Genomic DNA, 21,776 nt, shown 5'->3' on the forward strand with positions numbered 1-21,776 from the left:
CACTCGGTTGTGTACGGACTTTGAACAACATTGATTTAAGACACCATAATGAAAAAAGAGCGGTTTTCAAACCAGAAACATGGAACTAAAATAGAGAAGCTCCAGTCCACCCAAAAAACATCTGAGCAGAGCAGCTACGAAAACAATCGCTTCATGTTTTATTGCATTCATTGTGCCACGGCACTTTTTTCCCAGCAGTCAGGAAATGTGTTTTACAGCCACTCTAAAGCTGGAAAATGGGGGGTGCATGTGTTCAGACCTCTGTTGCATCTCCCTGTCTTCCTGGCAGAACATCGATGTGACGAACTTCAGCAGCAGCTGGAGCGACGGCCTGGCGTTCTGCGCCCTCCTGCACACCTACCTCCCAGCACACATCCCCTACCAGGAGCTCCTCAGCCAGGACAAGGTGGGCACCCCTGCACCTCACTGCTGCAGCTGCTTCGGCCCTTGCCCTTGCCCTCTTTCACACCACATCATTAGCTTTTCTTAATTTATTGCCAAGGACGACTTCAGGGAACAATGATGAGTCACCTTCGTGTTTACCAGTTTACTCCTACTCAGTTAAACAGTGGTAAATGTTTTAACGTGCACTGTGCTGGGTGTAAATAAAAATGAAAGATTGTGTTGATTTTTTTAAGGCAACAGACATACCACACCGTCATTCACATGCACATACTGTAAAGTTTTTTTAATATTATTTATGCAACACTCGTCTCAACTTCAGTCTACTGCATCACTATGCCACCATGTTTTTAAGACAATCACTACAATTTGACTCAACAAGTAACTCTGGACACCGAAGCCCTTTTCGAAGTAACCAACGGCTTAGTATGCAGTTAATTGAATTTCATGTGGAGATTGCTGTGAGAGCACTTTGAATGTTATATGAAAGACCAGTCTAGGTGCAGTGTTCCCTTATTTTTCCTCCTGCTCACAGTACCATGAGCAGCTGACATGCATTTGTGTTGGTAAATATTTAGACAGATGCATGTGTTGTGAAAAGAAAGCCATAAAAGAGAATGCACAATGTAAATGTCTTGCAAATAAATGTTTTATTCATCACATTATTCTACAAAACAAAGAGCTACCTGTACATCATTGTAGCATGAAATAATGGTCCCTTTTCAAATATTTAAGAGGTTTTCATTTGATTATTTTAAAATGATTAGTCATTACATTCCACAAACAAAATTGTATTGGTAGACAACAGCACATAACTTTTAAAATATTCCCAATAGTTTTTTGGAAAATAAAACATTAATCAGTAGCCCACATTGTTGGTTTACTATTATATTTAATTGAAAGATTTTTCACCATGTAGTTCATCATAAATACCAGAATGTTTATATTCAGACCTATAAACATCAGCCACATCTTTAAGGTGCACCTCGGTCAGTGTGAATGACCAAATGTCTGTATGTAATGTGTCAGTGGTGCACATAATTCTTCTTTTTTCACAGAGCAGAAATTTAACCCTGGCTTTCCAAGCAGCAGAAAGTGTTGGCATCAAACCGTCCCTGGTAAGTTCCGCAAGACTCAAGGCACTCTGCTGCAGTTTGTGTTAAGATCAGATAAAGACTATACCAATTAGAAACCTGAAACTCTATAGTAGGTTTGATCATTGTCAAGTGGCAGTAGTGTTGGACAGGCCATTCCAATAGCATTAATTTGATAATTTTAGCAAAAATGAATAAAAATGTCTGCTTGCTCCAACCTTTTCTATTTATCAAATAAATTAGTCCTTTCTACTACTATTCAATGGTAAACCAGAAAGTGGTGTTACTTTGGCAGATCAGTTATTTTCCACTATATATGTTACAAACATGAGGACATTGACCTGAGGCTCTCGTCCACCTGTTTCTTGCAAGAACCCAGGTTATCGGCTGCAACAACGTGGTTGAGTGTCTTGTTCCCAACTCCCACAACCCTTTGTGTAACACAACTGTCTCTGATCCACTCACATTGAAGAGTTCATGGGAACTGACTTGAGGCCATAGTAGTTTGCACTCAGGCCCCTGCTGCTCAAGGTTTCACATGGTTCCTGGAAGTACTAACACTGTCTCTGTCTTCTTAACCTCTCTGGGGATAAATTAGCATGACATGGAGTAAGAAATACAGCAGATGTGCATATTCTTACACTGTTTTGCAGTGAATTTAAACATGCAAAGCTGATTTATTACTTGCAGATGTGCAGTTATGATCATGAAACAGCAGTTAAGAAGTTATGCTGCTGCAGAAAATAGACATCTTCAAAATGCAAGATATTCACATTACTGTGTTTAGATTATATAAATCATGACTGTAGTATGTAGTATCTGTCCTATTATTAAATAACAAAAAAGCTAAATTGAAATGTGGGTGTCAAAGATCTATTCTTAAAAGATTGCTTGCTATAGGTTTTTGTCTCAAAGTCCAAGTACCTTTAGGAAAATAAAGTTTAATGATGGACCTATTATTCACAAAAGAAGCTAGGTGGGGATTTTAGAGCCATGATACTTCCTTTCCACTTGATACTAGAATGCATCACACTCAAGAGCTTTGGCAAGGAAAATCCAAAACCTTCTTAAATAAAATGGCCTATTAAATGTCTAAAAGACTCTTTTTTAACTGAGTGGTGTTTGATTGTTTTAAAGGCTTTACCAATTAATTATCAGGAATACTATTTTCTTTCTATTCTAAAATAGAATTGCCAATTATTTGTGTTCTGTTTTGAAGTCTCTGCTGGCAGCTATGAACCTTTGCCCACACACAGAGGCGAATGAAGAGGTTTAGGCAGACACCTCAACACACTACCTTTGAACCACTTGTATTTTAATGTGACACAGGCACCTGCCCCATACAGGAGATTCAGGGCTGAGCAGCACATCCGTTTTGTGCTGCTGCTTGGGAAAGCCGAGCCACAGCCGACTAGTGATGTGATCCAGACGTAAACAACCTGTGAGAACACATGTCCACCTTTACTGGTTGATCCACTGGGAAGGCCCCAGGAATACACTTTATTTTGCACATCAGTATAAGTATACAGCATAAATAGGTTTTTTTAACATTGTTTTTTTTTTTTACCAAAAGGCTGTCAGCATCCTTAGAAAATGCATTTAAGGAGAACAAGGACATTCTGGGATGCTGTGGAGGTCACGTGACCTTTCGTGTGCAGTGCAGCAAAGTGTCACATGACCTCTAGGAGGCGGTGCTAGCAATAATAACATTTTTAGCACAGAACATCATCAGTCTCCAGCCTGCCATTATAGTTCATGTCTCATGTCAGTTAGGTGTCCGATTTGATTGTGATGGTGTTATTGATGCTGCTGTGGACTTGATCCTGATGCATGGTGCGTTTTGAGTACGACATCTTAAATAAAGGCTACACTCCTCCTGGTGATTTACTGCACATCATCCTGTGCAAAGAATTCAGAAAAGACACTGGGCACATTCATCATGTACAACACCTGTTTTGATCGTTGTGGTGTTCACTTTACATTTTTTCAGCTGCTTTAGAGCTTTTCTTTTTCTTGCAATTCACCTTACAATATAATAGTCAGACCTCTTTTTCTTTTGTCATAACAGTAAAAGCATTTCAGACTGTGAGAGCAAGTCATTACCCAGAGTCCTACTGTTCATTTGCAATACTGAGTGTGATACAGAAAACATCACCTCTGCTACTGGATTAGGCTCTTTATCAGTAACTCCCAGTAAACACATTACCGACACAGCTGTGACTTAATTTTTGCTCTTAAATTAAATAATGTTAATATATGGCTCATTTGAAACAAGAGCCCAGACATCAGTGTGCTCCATACTGTAAAGCATCTCCATCAGACAATATTTGTTATTCAGTATAAAAAAATGGTGGGAGCTTAATCTCCTTGGCACAGTTATTGATCTGTACATTACATAGTCAATAGCTAACAAAATCCATTTGGTCATTCAAGGGCTGTTACCACTATGAAAATCATTAACACATTCTCCCTTGTTTTTGTTCTTTAGAAATGCCAATTACATGGTTTAAAAAGAAATTGATCAGCGAGTTGCAGGAGCTGGGGATCGGGGGTGTGAACCTGATATTGCTGGTGTTAGGCTCTCAGGTTTCACTGCCCAGCCATATCACTGACCCTTAGGAGATCTTTCTCCTCTTCCAACCTTTAAAACGGGACTGACAAATCAAGAAACCCCAGTACTAGCTGATGGGGGGGACACGATAACATTTCTAAGTCTATCAACACATTACAAAGAAAGAGGTTCTGCTCTGTAATCAGCATAATCTTGAGGAAAAGCCTTTGCAGTGTTAATCATTCACTAACTTTTAAGAAGATACTGATGCACAATGCAAATTTCAACAGGTCTTGATCTGGACTTGGAAGAAATATTCATTTGTTTTTTTCCAAACTACACTATGGTTCAACATAATGGTATATGTTCTTCCCTTACCTTAATCCTTTACAGAATCAGGCTACCGAGATAATGCATTCACAATGTATCAGGCATTCCAGTCAGAATAAGAATTGAAATGCACACACAGCTCTGTCTAAACACAAACCCCCTCTAGGTACAAATGGATCCAGGGCAGCCCAGGAGTGACACGTACCAACTCTGCCTGTTGTAATCCATAGACTGTAGTACTGGGTGATTTCTCACGCATGCAGCACCAGTAGCTCTCTAAGCTTAAGGTCCTTAGTAAGAGGATTATAAGGTTGTTCCAGATTTATGGTTTAAAACCTTTATCCCTTGTAAAGATTAGTTATTCTTTATTCATCTATATGTCTAGTACATCTTCCGCACTTGGCACTGACTTGGCATAATTATCAATCATTTTATTTAGAAGCACTTTTAGAAAAACTCAAAATGTTATGTCTTATTAAAAATGAGTTTTATAATTTTATAAAATATAAGTGTTATATATAATAAACACCAACTCAGCTACTGCTAAGCCTCTGCAGAGCAGATACACTGTTCTTCGCAATATCATTCACTTCTCTCTGCCTTATTCTGCATCATGTTTACTAATGATCTTCCACTCACAATTTAATTTGTGACTTTTGAATTTAAGGAGTTGGAATGAGGTGTGCCAGTGAGAATGGTTCTGAGTTAACACTACTGTTTAGGACCAGAATTCTTACATACCTCTAAGAGCACAGTGGTTTTATTGTCCTTTCAACAAATGTAATCACTGTGACTTTGCTTTCAGTTTTCTCTGAGACATGAAACCGATTAAATGTTGTGCTCTGGTTCTATGAATACAATGCTCTCACCACTTTGTCTTTCAATCTGTGCAGGACATTAACGAGATGATGCACACAGATCGACCGGACTGGCAGAGTGTCATGCAGTACGTGGCGCAGATATATAAGTATTTCGAGACCTGAGAAGACCAGCCTGCATCAGGAAGTGAAGTGCACAGACACAGCAGCACTTTCCTACAAGTCAAAGCTTTTGTCACTGCCTTTTAGAGCAAACTCAAGTACACCATTAACTCTTCGTCTTGTGAAATCTTTTCTTGAAGAACTGAATTTGCTTGGAGTTCAGGGTAATATTTTGTGCACCCAAGATCTAACAATAATGGCGACTTGTTGTGCAGGACTAAGAGTAGGTTTCAACTGTTTTCATCTTTACAATTGTAATTATAACTCACATGACTTTATGGAAATGTAATCCTGGTGTTTCCAGTGTTTGAACACTAACTTGCAGCTGTGTGCCATAGGAAACCTATTTATTTATAACAAGTGGTACTGTTATAGAATTCTAAATATTAAAACAAATAACATCCCTCTTTGTCTGCTTCAGTTCTTTCTACCATTACTTTAGGAAGAGAATTTTAAGCCAATCTCTCTAGTTACAGTATTAATATAGATGGTTCTTTTGGGACCAGACTGCATGTTTTCCTCCATGCCAGAGGCCTGTTTACGGACTCCAGACATAATCACATGAGACAGAGTTCCCTGTGGCTCATTTTCAGCAGGATAAGGTTATCCAAGGCCCAAACCACTGGATCAGTATTTATAACAATTAAAAATACTAAACCCTTCGTCTGGTCTCTCGGAATTCACAGCACCCGTCCTTATTTCTGTTAAAGTTAGTTAACTGAGAAACAGACTATCAAGACTAGTAACTTAGCATAATTTTTTTTCTGAACAGCCACAGGAAAAAGAACAGTTTCAATATAAAATGAATGATGTAAACATGTAGTTATAATTGGAAGCTCACAAAGAGTTCAATAGTGGGATCAATGATAAGAACTGTTTATAAAACTTTTTTTATCCTGCAATTTGCAATGTGTTGTTACAGCTGTGAGTCTAAAGAAGTGTCTCAGATTCCGAGTGTAAATGAATTGAACATTTAGTTGAGATGATGGAACAAGAACAACACAGAGGAATATAACTTATTTAAAGAATATTTTTCAGTTTCCTCAGCTCTGCTTAGCCTTCCTGTGCAAATCTGGAGTCCCAGGTAATTCCTTTGGAGGAACATACTGTACATCTTTAATATTAGCTTCTGCTTCATTTTCACATATTTCTCTTTACATCTTTATTTCCTGAGTTTTGTTTAAAGCATCTATCTATAATGTACTGTGTGAGTTTAGCACTGGTTTGTACTGTTTTTTCTTCAAGCAGCTGGACAGAACAGAAAGTGAGGTAGTAGGGTGTTGCACCATCAATTGAAAGAATTTGGATGTGTAATATTTTTAACCATAATATTTCCTACTTCCTCGGTTTCTTGAGATCGTATATTGTTCTCGCACAGCTGCTTGACAATGGCAGCAGTTCAATAAGTTTCTTCACAATGTGCTGAAAACTGAGCTGGATTCACAGCAGCCTTGCCCTCTTTCCCTAAAAGTATCACAATCTGAAAATGCATTTCCTTCTTCTGGGTAAGACAAATACAGACTTTACTTTTATTGATCCAATTCAAAGAGGTTAAACTGCCAACTGACTCCCCTCAACATGAATCCCCTCACAAAGGAAAAATATCCCTGTACAGTACTTATGTGTCATCACCAAAACAGAGCTTTGAAGCCCTTAAAGACCACCCACAATGTCAGGTCCTGCCTACTGGAGTACTAAAAAACATTTGGTTTAAAATAATCCATGGTCTGGTGATCTAATGAAAAATCAATGTATGTATAGGTATCTTAGTTAAAAAGTGCATTAGCACAATTTTGTTAGCATTAGCATTTAGCACTAAATAAGCCTTGAATTATATGAGAACTGCACAAAATAAAAGAATCTACAAGATATTTTTCAGACACTGAATTCTCCATACAGTATGTGTTATCTGCAATCATTTTAAATGTTCACGTGGTAATAATTTAATCTCTCACTAACTTCATACTTTATAGTTTAGACATCCATTTTCCATTAAGGTTAATAAAAAGATTAAGTGATAGCACTTCCACACACTTGGCAATCAATTATTCTTCATTAATCTTACACAAAGCACCTCCCCATGAGTTACAAAACAGCCAACAGATTAATAGGCGAATGAAACGTTTGTAACAATTACAGTAAAGTTACCACATTTCAGAATAACCTTCTCATATCAAACCACAGATAAAGAGCTTCATAAAAGATTTGAAACAAATATTACTCAATCGATCAAGTAATTACATAAGGAAAGCGATGAATTAAAGACATCCAACAAATTAGTAAGAGAACACACACTCCGGTAATTCCCAAATAATACCACATTTAAATCAGATACAGCTTTTGAAACGTCTAATTTTGTTATGACTGAAGATCGACCCCACAGGAAAAGCCATCCTATCAATAATTCATTTTTTTACTGAAATTATCTGTATATCAGGACGTACGCAGCTCTTCCCACCGTGTGTACTGGACGTATTTTGCCGTGAAAAGATGAAGCTCGCCACGCGTGTTCTCGGGTGCTGGAGCCGCATGCTCGGCGCTCGGGCTGCAGCTGCAGCAGTGGGGAGGCGGGGCGTGGTGGGGTCGGGGTTTGACTCGCCGCTTGAAAAGCCATGTGTTCAGCTCGACCGCGCAACAGTGCCGAGCCGAAGCAACATGTTCGCTTAGGGTGCGGGACACTCGTCCATTTCACCGACAGAACAACGGGTCAATTTCCCGGCGAAGGTGAGACGCTCTGCGCACGGCGATTAAAATGCACACTGAACGTGCTGTCTGATGGGCAGAATTAAAACTTATTCTCATCCTCAGTCACGCGAATTATAATGTGTTAACAAGGAAATTATTGTATAAAGCGATGGGTTTTAACATTATTCAAGCACTAAAAATGTATACTGTATATAACAATTCAATTAATAAGTGCCTTTTTATATCCGTTTATATCAATACGTACAAAGGACCGTGTATGATCCAATAGAAAACTTTTTTTTCTTTTCTAAACAGATGACTGTCACCCAGATGGATGAAACTTTCGAAAGATGTGCCCTGCCTGGATTATGACACTTTCAATGGTTTCCGGACGCACGGAACAGAGCTGCTTCATTTCCACACGAGACATGGCAATTTTGCATCAAGCCATGTGATTTTGTTTTTCTTTTAAAAGGAACAAAACGATTCTTCTCTGGCATGACCTTACATTGTATTGACGTGATCTACATAGTTACTGAGTTGATTATTGCTCTTCTGTCCATCTCGGGCAATGTTCTGGTGTGCTGGGCAGTCAGCATCAACTCCACTCTGAAAAACGCTACGAACTATTTCTTAGTGTCTCTGGCGGTGGCAGATATTCTGGTCGGCTGCCTGGCCATCCCGTTTGCGGTCACCATCAGCATAGGCCTGAAGTCGGACTTCTACGGGTGCCTGTTTCTAGCGTGTTTTGTCCTCATCTTGACTCAAAGCTCGATTTTTAGCCTCCTGGCTGTGGCTATTGACAGATATCTGGCCGTCAAGATACCGCTCAGGTGAGTTTATTTATTTTCTCCCCTTTTCTGGAGGTCTTCCTTATTTCCTAAGGGGAATGGGTGTTCAGGTTAACGCAAAGCTATTCAACTACAAAAGAGTCCTTTCTATCTGCCTGCAGCTTGAGGTGACGCGAATTCAAACAGGTGGTGGGTCGCGCTTGCCGTGCTGTGGTCTCGGCGCATTGACTCCACTTTCAAACTGCTAGAATGAATTAGTAAGCTGTCGACAAGCTACACATCATTCTGATTTCATGCGAAACATCCCGCGACAATTTTGGCCACTTCAAAGCCTCCTGCAACAGGACAGTTAGATCTCGGCGGCGCTCTATCGGGTTGTCTGCTGCCGACGTCTGTGTCATTTCAGCTGTTACAACGACTATCCATCGTAATTTACGGCTACAATGTTTTAACAGTGTTTGCTAATAAGGATCCGCCCGAGACTGTGATCTAACCATTTCCTTGTGAAATAACCAAACAAATTAGCAAAAAGAAGAAATGAAAGTTGTTGATTGAGGAAAACACTAATATTCTCGTGATTAAGTTAGGGTTCGATGGTGTGCTGAAGGATTATTAAATGTAGGCTCAAACTGTGTTTTTTTCGATGGTAACAAACTGTTGATACCTGTTCAGCTCCCTTTCTTAAACAACCCGTTTGGAAAGTATCCTCTGCTAGTATGACTGATGCTCAAAAGCCGCTCTATCACCGAGACATCTGCTGTTGCTAGTACAATTGTTAAGCAATGTACTGAAAAGGCGCTGAGGGCTAGCTCAAAAGATTAAGTAATTTGGGGATTACAGTCTAGATATAACCAGATAAATGTCTTAACTTCCTCTCAGGAATGAAACACAAAATAAAAAACCCGTATCTGAGTGTCTTTTTTTCAGACCTCCAATACCCTTGAAATACTGATACCTAGTGTACTCGTTATTAGCTATTGATTTGATTTCAGACTAGTGTGCGACATGTCACGTAGATACAAGTCAGGAAGCTGTGATATTAATTTCCTTTTAGTTTAGCTGAAGTCATATACATCTATTCCACTTCGAGGGACAACGTGTTACAACAGACAAGGAAATTAAGCAGGAACGGATCACAAGCTTTGCCTTATTAGAAAAGCATCGAGCAATAATGCTGTAATAGCTTTAAAAAAATCAAAGCTGAGAGAACTGCACTTGCCCAGTTCTCCTGTATTAATACCTGTAGACAAGTCGATACATTTAAAAACGTTAATACCGGTGATTTTAGACATACAAACGCATTGGCCGCAACAGGTCTCTGGAAGAACAGCTCCTCTCCGGGCACCAGCACCTCTCAAATCTACATCCCACAGCTGTTTCCCCCTTTAGATAAAAATATAAATCCGAATTCACAGCTGGCAATGCGGATTATAACAAGGCACGAACACTGCAGAACAGTGCAGTTAAAGAAATGCATTTGCTAGGGACGAGGTTATAGCGTTAATGGGTTACAAGGCTTTCTGGAAAACTGCCATTTCATACGTGTAGATGACAGCGTGTGTCCACGCAATCTTTTAACTGTAACTCGAGTATCCTATCAATCCTTATCGAGGCATGGGGAATCGTTTAGGGAAAAAGCCAATACAGATTGCCTTGGTTTCCTCAATCACAACTACATTCGACCAAGAACTATGGCCAAACCCGCATATGAGACATACAGGACACGCCATACAACTGTTCAGGACTTTCAATCGTACGCTTGCACTCCGATTTCCAAATTCCAAGATGATTATCTGAACAAATGCGTATTCGATCAACTCACAAGCACCCCAATCCCCTCCGGAAAACCACTGTGTAACTTTTAAAATTACCATTTTAGTTTTAAAACGACCCTCTTTTTCTGACTGCACCGCAGAATGTGTAACCGTTACTATTAACAAGACAAAGCGCTTGGTGTTTATCTCTCAATAACACCACCTATTGGTTTTTAGCACTATGGGTTAATATTTTATCTTGGTTTACTAAATGTGTAATGTATTCTTATTTGTGAAAACATACTGGCAACAGTTCAGGTATGAAGCGTGATAGTTAATGGTTTTTCACCAAGGTCTTCTGTCTTTGGTCAAGCCTTAGTTCAGTAAACAAACTTAAAACATTTGCATGATGGTTATGCAAATATGCTTAATTTGGCTGAATACGAAAATCTGTTCAATGGAGAGTTAAAAGGTCTTTTTTATTCTGACAAGTGCATGAAGTACATGATCTTTATACTTCCACCAAAAAAGAATTAGAACTTCAATCCTTGTTCTGGCCTGTGTATTTTCAAAGCGTACGGTGTATATACTGTACACTCAAGAGCATTAATTGATCAGTATTTCTATGAAAAGAGCTTCCTTGCATTACAGGAATGCCACGATGTTCTGGCTTTTAAAACCTCCAGTACAAACTTGTTCATCTGCTAATGGGAAAACTAAAACTTCTTACAACACTTCTCTCCCTTACCCCTCAAGGTCACTTGTAAGACTTGACCGCATGATACCAAGTTTAGACATCCTTATACTGCCCAGCCTTGGCTGTGGGGGGTCAAAAAGTGACCTCTAAATCCACAGACACCTCATGCCATCAGCATTCTGCACTTTTTACGGAGTGACACTGCTGGTCCTTGAGCAGCGAGCGCTGTGCAGAAACCCAGCAATCACTCACAATCTCCTGCAGTCAGGCAACATTGTTCACAAGTTGTGAAAATGGGATTACAGTATTTAGCTTTGTACTGCTCTTCAGCAGTTGTAGGTCAATTTAGGAGAGTTTCTTTCAACAAAGTCAGCCAGATTAACCCCTTTGAAGATGGTTTGCTTTCTGTCCTTCCTTCTAATCACTTAGGAGTTGATCAAATTATTTGATTCAACAGTTTCAAGGCCTTTAGCCACTTAAGCCTGTGGCTGTACCTATGAAACTAGCGGGACTGTGGTTCTAAAGGACACGTTCAGCGGTTGTACTGTAAAATGTTTCCTTTTCCATTTAACATTCCTTATTGTTACTTGTGCACAAGTTTTCTCTCTCACCATCAGAGCATTACATTCTGCATCTTTAAAAAAATAGTGGCTTTTTGCCTGTTTTATCCATTTAAAATGTTTTCTCACAATACACCCTACAGAATGTACAGCATGTATGTTAAGATGTGCTGCACAGTGGCACTGCAATCAGCTCTCCTGCCTCACAGCTGTAGGGCCCTGCAAATCTGGCTTACAAAATCCTTCTGTGTGGAGACTGCATGCTCCTCCTGGGTCCTGAATTCCTCCCACCCTTCAAAGACATGCTCGCCAGGACAGCAGGCATCACTAAATAGTCCCTGAATGTGAAAACTGCCATGTCAAGGCTACAGTCCTGCCTTGCCTCCTGTATTTACAGGATAGGCTCTATGTTACAGTGACCCATACCAGGAATAAGCATTTCTCGGATAATGGATGGCTGCATGGAAGAATGGATATTTTAAGACAGTGACATGAGTACTTGCAACGAAACGCACAGTCACTAGGGAAACATCTGAGTTATTTAAGAAAAACGACATGGTAAATTCTCTCTGGAGGTAGCAACAGTTTCTGCCCCCCCCCCCCCCCCCAAGATCCTGCTTGACTATTCTATAAACAAATCAGATCTGTTAAAAATAAGTATTTGCATTTATGTGTGACACGGAAGCAGATAACAAAACCTCAGTTTCACTTCTTGCTTTGAATGAGGCGGTATCTAGTGCTCACCACACAAACAACAAGCCACAGACTAAGAACACCTGTGCCAAATGTACACTTCACTTGACACAAAGCTTGGTATTCACTAGATCCATATACTTACGTCTCTGTATACCTGATGTGAACACCTTGGGGAATTATACAAGAATACGTATATGTGAATACAATGTGAATGCTTAATCATTTTGTACTTTATTTGTGTATTCCCAGGTTTGCAATTGTGTTATGTAGCTGAGAAATTTTAATCTATTACGCCATGTTAGGAGTGGAGCAGAAATGTTCATTTGTGTTTAGAATGAACTTTTCATAGAGCATGAAACCTCACATCCCGTCCCTGTGTTAAAAGCCACTGGGCAGTCACTTTGTTTTTAGGGCTGCCAAAACTCAGCTTTTACACAACAACTTACCCTTTAAACGCCTCTTGAGGTAACACAGAGAAATTGATCAACGGCTAAACTCAATTCAATGAAGCCTTTCTCCCCACACACAAGTAAAGCGCTGAACAATCACTGTGCTGCATGAAAGAGATTTGCTGCTGTGTAACAGCCTGCTGCAGCTTTAAACAGCATTCTTCTTTCATATTTCTCTACCTGTGGTTTGCTCAGTGTAATGATGTGAGACAATTTCATGACACAAGCTTTTATCGGGATGGCGGCTTTCAGACCGTGAGAATGAAACCGTTAAAGTTTTCTTATCACACGTGAAGAGTGATTTAATTTTCAAAATGTGGTGGTTCTAGAAATGCAATCACAGACTTAAAGATGGATAAGGAGGACAGAAACAAAGTCAGAACCGGGCAGATTTATGTATTTTGTTACCGGCTAGAACCCCCTATGACTAACAACAGCTGTTGTGTCATTCAGTCCAGCCCGAGGACAACTTTGTCTTAATCGTATTTATTTATAGTCTGTACTGTAGGCCAGGTAGGGCATTTCTAGCCCTCCAGTGCTGGCATCCTGCAGGTTTTAGAGATTCTGTTCAATTAGTGCCTGATTAAAACTTGGAAAACAAAACCAGCTGATATTTCTTTAAGTACTTAAACAGAACAACAACCTGAAACAGTGATGCACAGTTTTGTGCGCTGAATGTCGTCTTTGTCCAAGTCTGATTGTGCTCTGGGGAATCGAACAGCTAAGAGAATTGTCTTCCCATTGGCCAAAGAGCCACAGGTGAAATAAAAAGGTCCAATGAGATATTTGAGTAAAGCACAAAACTTAATATCCCTACTGCTCAGAATAGTTTTAAAACTCATCATTTTAATTAGCTTTTCACCATAAATCACCCTGTGATTGTGCATTTAATATCCGGACCAAGCTTTACTTTTATTACACACTTAAGTAATGAAATACAGACTTCAATATGGGGCGTATGAAATCAACATGGATGGCCTGTGTTCTCCAGTATGAATACGACAGGTTGGGCAAACTGAATCTGAAGGTTTTATTACATGCCCTGATAAGTTTCAGCCTATTCCAAAAGCACAATCTAAATAGTCTGTAGGTCATGACCAGGTGGGTCAGGGTTCTGTTCACTAAGAGAACCGAGGAGTTACTACTGTACAGGAACACAAAAGACCTGCCTGCTTTTCTTTAACTGGGCACAATCGTTTAGAGTTGGCTGGATCCAAAGAAGATCTTATTGACACAGTAAGCTGAATCTGAGGAAATACATACACCAGATGTTCCAATAAGCACCTACAGTAAAGTGTCAATACGCAGAACATACTAGATACCACATTCATGACAATGCCAGCTCACAGAACCACTCAGGATATTCAAATGTCCATCTCATACTCAGCAACTGAAAACCAAAACATATATACCTGAGATTTCAATAGAAAGTGTGCTAAATAATTTCAAGATCTCCGTACATATAGTACTTGCTTACATAGCAGAAATACGTGACACTACAATACAGGGTAAAGATTTTGGACTTGCTCAAAGCAGACAACTTCGACAAGGCAGTCTTAACTGACCTGCTCATCTGCCTTGTTCTAAGCCAACTAGGCTTTTAAATTCTGTGTTCTGCTTCTGTTTAAATTCCTCAAACATTACTGGACCGCTGTACCAGTGCAAAATTAATCCACTGGAAAAAAACTGTGAAAATGGAACATCAGGATTGATTATGTTTGCATATTTTCAGAATCCTTTGCTTTAGACATGACTGTTTTCAGCGCATTTGATTCCTGCGGTGCTGTCAGCCAAGTGTGAGTGTTTATTCGAATCCGGGGATAATAGTTCAGTCTTTGTGCTCTCTGGACGTTCCTCCTTTTTCCCAGGCCCTTCCCCTCTCCAGCCGATCCCACAAACACCCGGCCCTTGGCCCAGCCAGTCGGCCTGTTTGGGTGCTTTCATGCCAATTTTTTTTCTGCCTATATCCCAGCAAGGTATTGCACCTTACCAGCAGAGGAAAACGGTGGCACATCGCTGACCTGTACCTTTAGAGGCTTCGGTTTCGTTTGCCAGTCTGCTGCCAAGGTTTGGGGTTCAGGCGGAAACAGACCACTTGGGTTATAAATGGGATTACGAAGGAGCTGGAGATGGCATGCCAATCAGCTGTCGTCATGCCAGGATTAATCCATTCAATCCTTTCATCGGCCACCGAGAGAATTCCGGCAGCTTCATTAAAGAGCCGTCCACAGCATTGATTAACTGCCAGACCACAGCTCAAGTGAGACATCACCATAGAAACCCCTGCAGTAGGCAGGACAGCCTCCTCACGTCTTGGAGCATCCTAAACAGGGGCTCCAGACAGCCCATTAATGCATCAGCTATGATCTCGCGAAACAGGGTGTTATTTATGGTGAGAGCCGAGGGAAAGCAAAGTGCTGTGTGAACAAAACTGCAGAAACTTTAGGTACTGCAGGTCCAAGCAAAAACCCAACCCGTAAATCACAAGGTGTCTGCAACCTAATCACAACACTTGTGTCTCAAGGTTCAAATAAATCATGCGTCGCCAGCGTCTCCCAGCTTTCAACCGACAGAACCTCTCTAGTCCCCTCAGAGTTCAGCTTCCTGAAGAGATCCTTCAGGGTTTGGCAAACCACACTTCCGTGGTGAAATAAAACAAATAAAAAATGTCCTTCCAACATAAGAAACACATCCTCTTTGCAAAGTTCACAAGATAACAGTTTTGCTAGTTATGAATCACACTATAATCAGTTCTTTTCTACTTCCGAAAGACCTTCTCAAATAACCACACATGATAAATAACAACAACGAAGATATTACAGAAAACGTTTCTTTTCCCACTGGGTATAAGAACTGTCATTTTTACAACACAAGAGCAGAAGACCGCAGTGTTGTTTTGTATGGTGCTGTATTCATGTGTCTGAGCGCGTTTGGTAATGGTACTGTCACTCTGTGTATCTGGCAGGGAGCAGCAGTGCCAGTCAGTCTGGTGTGGTCAAATCAGCTGATCGGCAATATCGTTTCAGTCAGTATCGGGGCTAAGCTATTCTCTGACACTAAAACCCTGAAAGTTGACTTTCTTCCTTTCTTAAAGCTCTCTTCCGGGCCTGTAAAGAGAAAGGCCCTGCACAGTGAGAGAAGTGCCTGACCCACACCTGCCTGGCTAGGGCCACATGGTGAGATCATACATGTGCTGTGATCTGAAGTAATGGTAGATGATGGTGTGATACTATGGTATAATCAAATTTTGATGTGATGGAAGATTATGGTGTAATATATTGTGTAATGATATACTGTATATAACGGTGAGATGGTATATTATGGTGTGCTCTGTTGGTTGGCAAGGCCTGTGCCGTTTATCATATAAGACCACAAACTTGCAGTGGTTCTGTAAATACAGCCAAAATATTCTGGTACACACAAAGAATATTGAATGTGACCACTAATAATTAATAATACAACCCTCTGAGGTTAGAACATAAAGGTCACATAGGAGTAGCACCAGATATATCTCTTGTAGTGCTGAGGTTGTGTTTCAGAGAAGCAAAGCAACAACCAAAAAACAAAGCAAAACTCAAAAGAGGCCATTGTAACATATTACCAATATAGACACATTTCCAATTACAGTATTTTTACCTATGATGTGACGGAGTTGTTAGGCTATCAGTGATATCTCAAATACCAATACTTTACACAAGAAAACAGAAAAATAATAACTATAACCCATATCAACCTGGCGCTCACTGGCCTCTGCATGACATTTGTGCCACAACGCCAGCAGTTCTTATTTCAGACACAGTGGGCAGAAGGTGCCAAAATGAGTGAAAATAAGGTGAAAACTAAATGTCAAAGAGAACATAATTAGCTCAGTGGCTTTACACTCCCTACACTCACTGTCATTACCCAGAATTTGTAACCATGATGAATTTGTCTCCTGGATACTGCCACCTGTTTTCGTTTTACTCTCCTTACAGTTTTTACATTTGTTTCTTCTTAAAAAGAGTGCAGTACCAAAAGAAGAGGTTGATGTGCGTAGCACAGACTTCCTCCTTCAATCACGCTTTGTTTTAAAATGGGAAATGCTGAGGCTGACCAGTCCAATGAGCTGAACAGGGATTAGACCCGATTAGGGACCAGCCCTCGGCCTGGTCTGGTTCTTTCCAGTGTTATTTCAGGAAACACCATTTACAGGGCCTGACTTTCGCTGCAGTGCACCCTGGGCAGCTCAGAGGTCGCACAGCCATGATTTTAGGGCTATACGGTAGAGTTATTTTATTTGCACAGATGATCAGACCTGCTTCCTTATGGTAGAGTAGTCATGCAAGAGACCTGAACATGGACACAGGGTCACATTTCTCAGTCTATCAGAAATGGCTACAGTACATCAAGTCTGTTGGTGGTTTATGGGTTTGGGGCATGGCAGTGCATGTTATAATACAGTCTGCAGTGACACACTCGGCAACACTGCCATGTCTTTTACCCCTTTAATAGACTCACATTTAATAAATAAAGATAAGAAGCAGAAAGTATTAAACTGAATACTGTAAGATCTTAAGCAAATAAGGGTAAAGATTTTAGATTTGCTGCTATTAACAGATATAATTTCAGAAAAGGCCACTCAGACACAGCAGTTGGATTTGAGAACTTTTAGTTGACAGAGAGCTATATTTTAATTACCCAACAGTGAGCTCTATTACGTATGCTGCCTTTCCAATCAATGAAGTTGAACAGCCTCCTCTGTTGGTTCCTCTAACTGTTACATTGAAAATCGATAGTTATTTAAATTATTGAACTGGTTTATCACGTCACGAATATTGCCCAAGGGTGGAAAATAAAATTAAGCTGGATACAAGACGGAAGGTTTATATTTCAAGTTCAACAATCATAGTGAAATATTAAACAGCATTCAATTCCTGTTAAATTTATTAATCTGTATGAGTTCAGACAGTATTATATATAAAAAGGGGTTTTAAAACGTCAGGTAGCTTATATTGCCAGGTGCTTTACATTCACTGTGGTCGTCCCAGTGCAGTTCTTGTCTAAGTTTGTTTCAGCACTGTATTCCACACATTTCAAGACTGATGATAACAGTGTATTTTAGAGGAAGCAGACACCAATGACATACAGTCAGAGACCTTTTTAACTGTGAATTAGCATTAACCAAAGACAATCTGTAAAAATACAATAGCACAGATTATGACATTTTGTTCCTTCATCCAGTCTACTTTGTTCTACAGTACATCATTTCTCTGAAACAAAAATTAGTCTTCCTGTTTTCAGTAGAAGCATCTCTGCTCAGATATTTTTTCTAGTATTTAATCAATCACTACATGGAAAGTAAAGCTGAACTCCTATATACATAAAACTGTCATGCTTTTATAAGTACCAAATCAAGACGACTAAATTTCTGATAAATGCTTCTACAGAGATGAGATGGAACACTAAAAAACTAAAATACCTGAAAAAACATTTTTGAAAAAACAGTTTAAGAAACTGTTACTGTTACATTTGGGGATTTGATTTTGCAAATGTTAAAAAAATTACTTTTACTACAGAGAAGTAAAGGCGGTCAAAGATAGAGTGATTCATCTCGTCTGATATGTTGCGTTTCTGCATGTTAACACAAGCAAACCTCACAGTTTATGCAAGTAGTGAAAGGGATGAGAATAGAAACTATTTACGAGACAACATTTAACTGTTTCCTTTGAGGACATAAAAAAAGCGTTCCACCTGTAGAAAGGTCGAGCTGACTGAGACACATTTTACTCCATGCCGTTTCTCTGCAGATACAAGGAGCTGGTAACCGGCAAGAGAGCCAGAGAGATCATCGCGATTTTATGGATCCTGTCCTTCATCATTGGCCTCACTCCGTTCCTGGGGTGGAACAAAAAAGACTCGGTCTGTGGGAATTCTGGGAACGCCTCCCTGCGGAGGAACGAGAGCAGCAGCAGTGGTCTGAGCTGTCAGCTGGACTGCTTCTTTGAAAGCGTGGTGGACATGAGCTACATGGTCTACTTCAACTTCTTCGGCTGCGTCCTCCTGCCGCTGCTCATCATGCTGGGCATCTACATCAAGATCTTCATGGTGGCCCGCATGCAGCTGCGCCAGATCGAGCTCAAGAGCGTCCACGGCGAGAGCTCCCGGCGGCTCCTGCAGAAGGAGATCAACGCCGCCAAGTCGCTGTCCATCATTATGGGCCTATTTGCTCTCTTCTGGCTGCCCGTGCACATCTTGAACTGCCTCACGCTGTTCTACAAGGAACTGCAAAAGCCCACCATCATCATGTACTTGGCCATCATCCTGTCTCACGCCAACTCGGTGGTCAACCCCATCATTTACGCCTACCGGATACGGGATTTCAGGAACACCTTCCGCAAGATAATCTCCAAGCACATCCTCTGTCACAAGGACGACCTTTATCTGAGATCCAGCAGCAGCATGCGCAACAGGCACCAGCACCAGCTCAGTGCAAACTTAACGATTGACGACCCCTTGCTATAATGGTATGGGGAGGTGGGGGGGGTGGCCAGTCTTACTTTTTTCAAACGCCATTCCAAGTGAGTTAGGAAACGTTTACAGATAGAAGGAGCTCCTGAGTAAGTTAAAAATCTTAGACATGCCATTCTCGGATGTGTGTTGTAACATCATGAAGTGAGTGTAGGAACATCTGAGACCACAGCTGCATGTAGCTTTGTTTTGTACCATGGTGTACTAGGTGTAGATCTGAAGATGGAGGTACAGTACTTTGTGAACTCTTAACTGGATGAACAGTACTGTGAAATGAAAACATATTCACTACAGTTTTGCCAAGTTCTTACTCTTAACATGTTCCTCCTACCATGTGTTCCCTCATGGACCAAGTTCCAAGCCTTAACGTTATCATCTTTCACAGGGAATCAGGCTGGCAATTACTCTTCTCTGTACCGTCTGACAACTAATTACATTCAGATTCATCTATGCCTGCCTTAATATTTATTGCATTGACGTCTTGTTGTTTTTACCCCTACAACAAAGGAAGAATATGTCCTTTCAATCATCCAGTTAAAAATCCAAGACCTGCTGTGCAAATGTGGAGGACATGATCTCTTTCTGGAAGAAAATAAAAGTCTTGGTCTTCTTGTACAGGATACCGTACTACATTAAACAGCAGTTCTTTTATCCAGGGTTCACAGTTTGCATCACTGTCACATATTTTAAACAATGACAAATTGATTACACAGGTTTTTCCCCATTGAGGAGCAATGAACTCCCTGTTTCAAGACTTTTGAAATGCTTAAAGGTGTGGCCTAAGTCTACCAAGAGATACTGCTGGTATTTCCTCATGGTAAAATAAAGACAATCGATAATCCAGTCATTTTTAAACCCCACTGTCCTGCCAAATTCAGAACCAGCAAATGCCTCTGCAAGAAACCGCTTTTAAAATCTTCTGACAAAACGGGGGAACTGTTTTTTTATATGTTAGTGGAAACATCTGAAAGCCTTTCCCTCTGTTCTATTTTCTCTTCCATCTAGTCACTGTTTCCTACACAAAAACAATGTTTTTGTAGTTAATGTTTCCTAATTTGCAAGAATTTACACTGAGAACATTCATAAGGCTTAACTACACTTATAATAATTCTAAAAAACGTAAAATATTAAGCACTTTTACAGAACTGACAGGTTGTTTCAGGTAACTGGCAGGTGTAACAATTAAAATGTTGGAATTTATACATATGTTTAAAAAACAAATGTCTACATATAAAATCTTGAAGTCTGAAAAAAGAAGCGAAATGTAATTCCATGATTTCACACACAAAATCTTGAGTTCAACTTTCTTGACTGCTAGCGAGATTGTTTTACTCCTAGTGTTTATCCATGCATTTTTAAAAAATATTGAATAAACATAGCATTCTTTCCCACATCATTTTAAAGTAGAAAATTGTAAGATTTGCCATGATTAGCCACATTGTTTTGCAGATAGATGGAATCCATCTGTTCTCTATACATGACTAGAAGTAACTGCTCCTAACAAGCATTTCTTTATACAAAAGGCATGACTAAGATTAAATGAAAAGCATGAGAAAGGAAAAGCACATTCTTCTAGTTGTGCTGCTGCTGCTCTTATTTACCACTAGAGTGAACTGAGGTATTCTGACCCACAAAGATGACAACTATATTCAGCATATAAGCTATGCTGAAACGCAAGGGTAACAGTCCATTGGACTTCCTATCACCCGGCTGTCGCATTTGTTCACCAGCCTACTTAAGGAACAAGCTTTTAAATACCACCCCCTGACAACAACATCGTCCTCTGATGCTGCTGCTTTAATCACAAGGGCATGTGGCTCTGATCAGGGACTTGTAACTAGCAGCACAGTTTAGCACTGAAACTGCGGAGTTCTTCACAGTTTCTGAGCCATCACTTCTGAAAGAGGCAGCAGCACTGCGGACAAGGAAATTAATTCTGCAGAGCTGTCCAAGTATATATGCATATATATATATTATATATATAAGTTTTTCATGTTAATTTATTGTCTTTTTTAAATAAATGATGAATGCAATTTAAATCCACATGAATAGATTGTAGTTTTTACAAGTTCCATAAAAAGTGTTTTTGTTTTAAAAAGTTAATCGCACCCTCCTGTTACAGCAAGACAACCGTCAAGACATCAGCCTTCAGGTGGTAAATAGAAATGGGGGTGGGAAGGAATTACACACCAGGATTTTACAGCCCGAGCTGCTGCAATGACTGTAAGAAGGCCACACAGCCCATAACAGTGTCCCGTGGGGGTCAAAGATCCAGGAATG

General features: G+C 40.1%; 3 protein-coding genes across 12 annotated transcripts in view; 2 read left to right on the forward strand and 1 right to left on the reverse strand.

Moving 5' to 3' along the window:
• Positions 1–5,761, forward strand: part of specc1 (sperm antigen with calponin homology and coiled-coil domains 1) — an 86,736-nt gene extending 80,975 nt beyond the window's left edge. For 9 of the 10 annotated variants that reach the window (XM_088616034.1, XM_088616035.1, XM_088616037.1 and 6 more), the window contains 3 exons: positions 290–406; positions 1,461–1,520; positions 5,271–5,761. In XM_088616034.1, the coding sequence (XP_088472160.1) occupies positions 290–406; positions 1,461–1,520; positions 5,271–5,360 (267 nt within the window). In that variant the 3' untranslated portion in view covers positions 5,361–5,761. The remainder of the gene's footprint in view (positions 1–289; positions 407–1,460; positions 1,521–5,270) is intronic. The other variant, XM_088616033.1, reaches the window with a different exon arrangement.
• The window catches only part of zswim7 (zinc finger, SWIM-type containing 7), a 53,322-nt gene that overhangs the window by 4,064 nt on the left and 27,482 nt on the right, over positions 1–21,776 (reverse strand). The window lies entirely within an intron of this gene.
• Positions 7,872–21,539, forward strand: adora2b (adenosine A2b receptor). The gene is made up of 3 exons (XM_088616042.1): positions 7,872–8,081; positions 8,358–8,875; positions 18,776–21,539. The coding sequence occupies exons 2-3, from the start codon at positions 8,541–8,543 to the stop codon at positions 19,488–19,490; spliced, it is 1,050 nt and encodes a 349-aa protein (XP_088472168.1). The 5' UTR covers positions 7,872–8,081; positions 8,358–8,540; the 3' UTR covers positions 19,491–21,539.

The sequence above is a fragment of the Lepisosteus platostomus genome, chromosome 22, assembly GCF_059453375.1.
Source record: "Lepisosteus platostomus isolate fLepPlt1 chromosome 22, fLepPlt1.hap1, whole genome shotgun sequence".
In the NCBI taxonomy this organism is placed as follows: domain Eukaryota; kingdom Metazoa; phylum Chordata; class Actinopteri; order Semionotiformes; family Lepisosteidae; genus Lepisosteus; species Lepisosteus platostomus.

Bases quoted from the DNA above. Each gene is read 5' to 3' on its own strand.
- adora2b (XM_088616042.1), top strand. From the start codon at position 8,541: ATGACCTTACATTGTATTGACGTGATCTACATAGTTACTGAGTTGATT. The intron at 8,876-18,775 runs GTGAGTTTATTT...GTTTCTCTGCAG, and splicing joins GCCGTCAAGATACCGCTCAG to ATACAAGGAGCTGGTAACCG.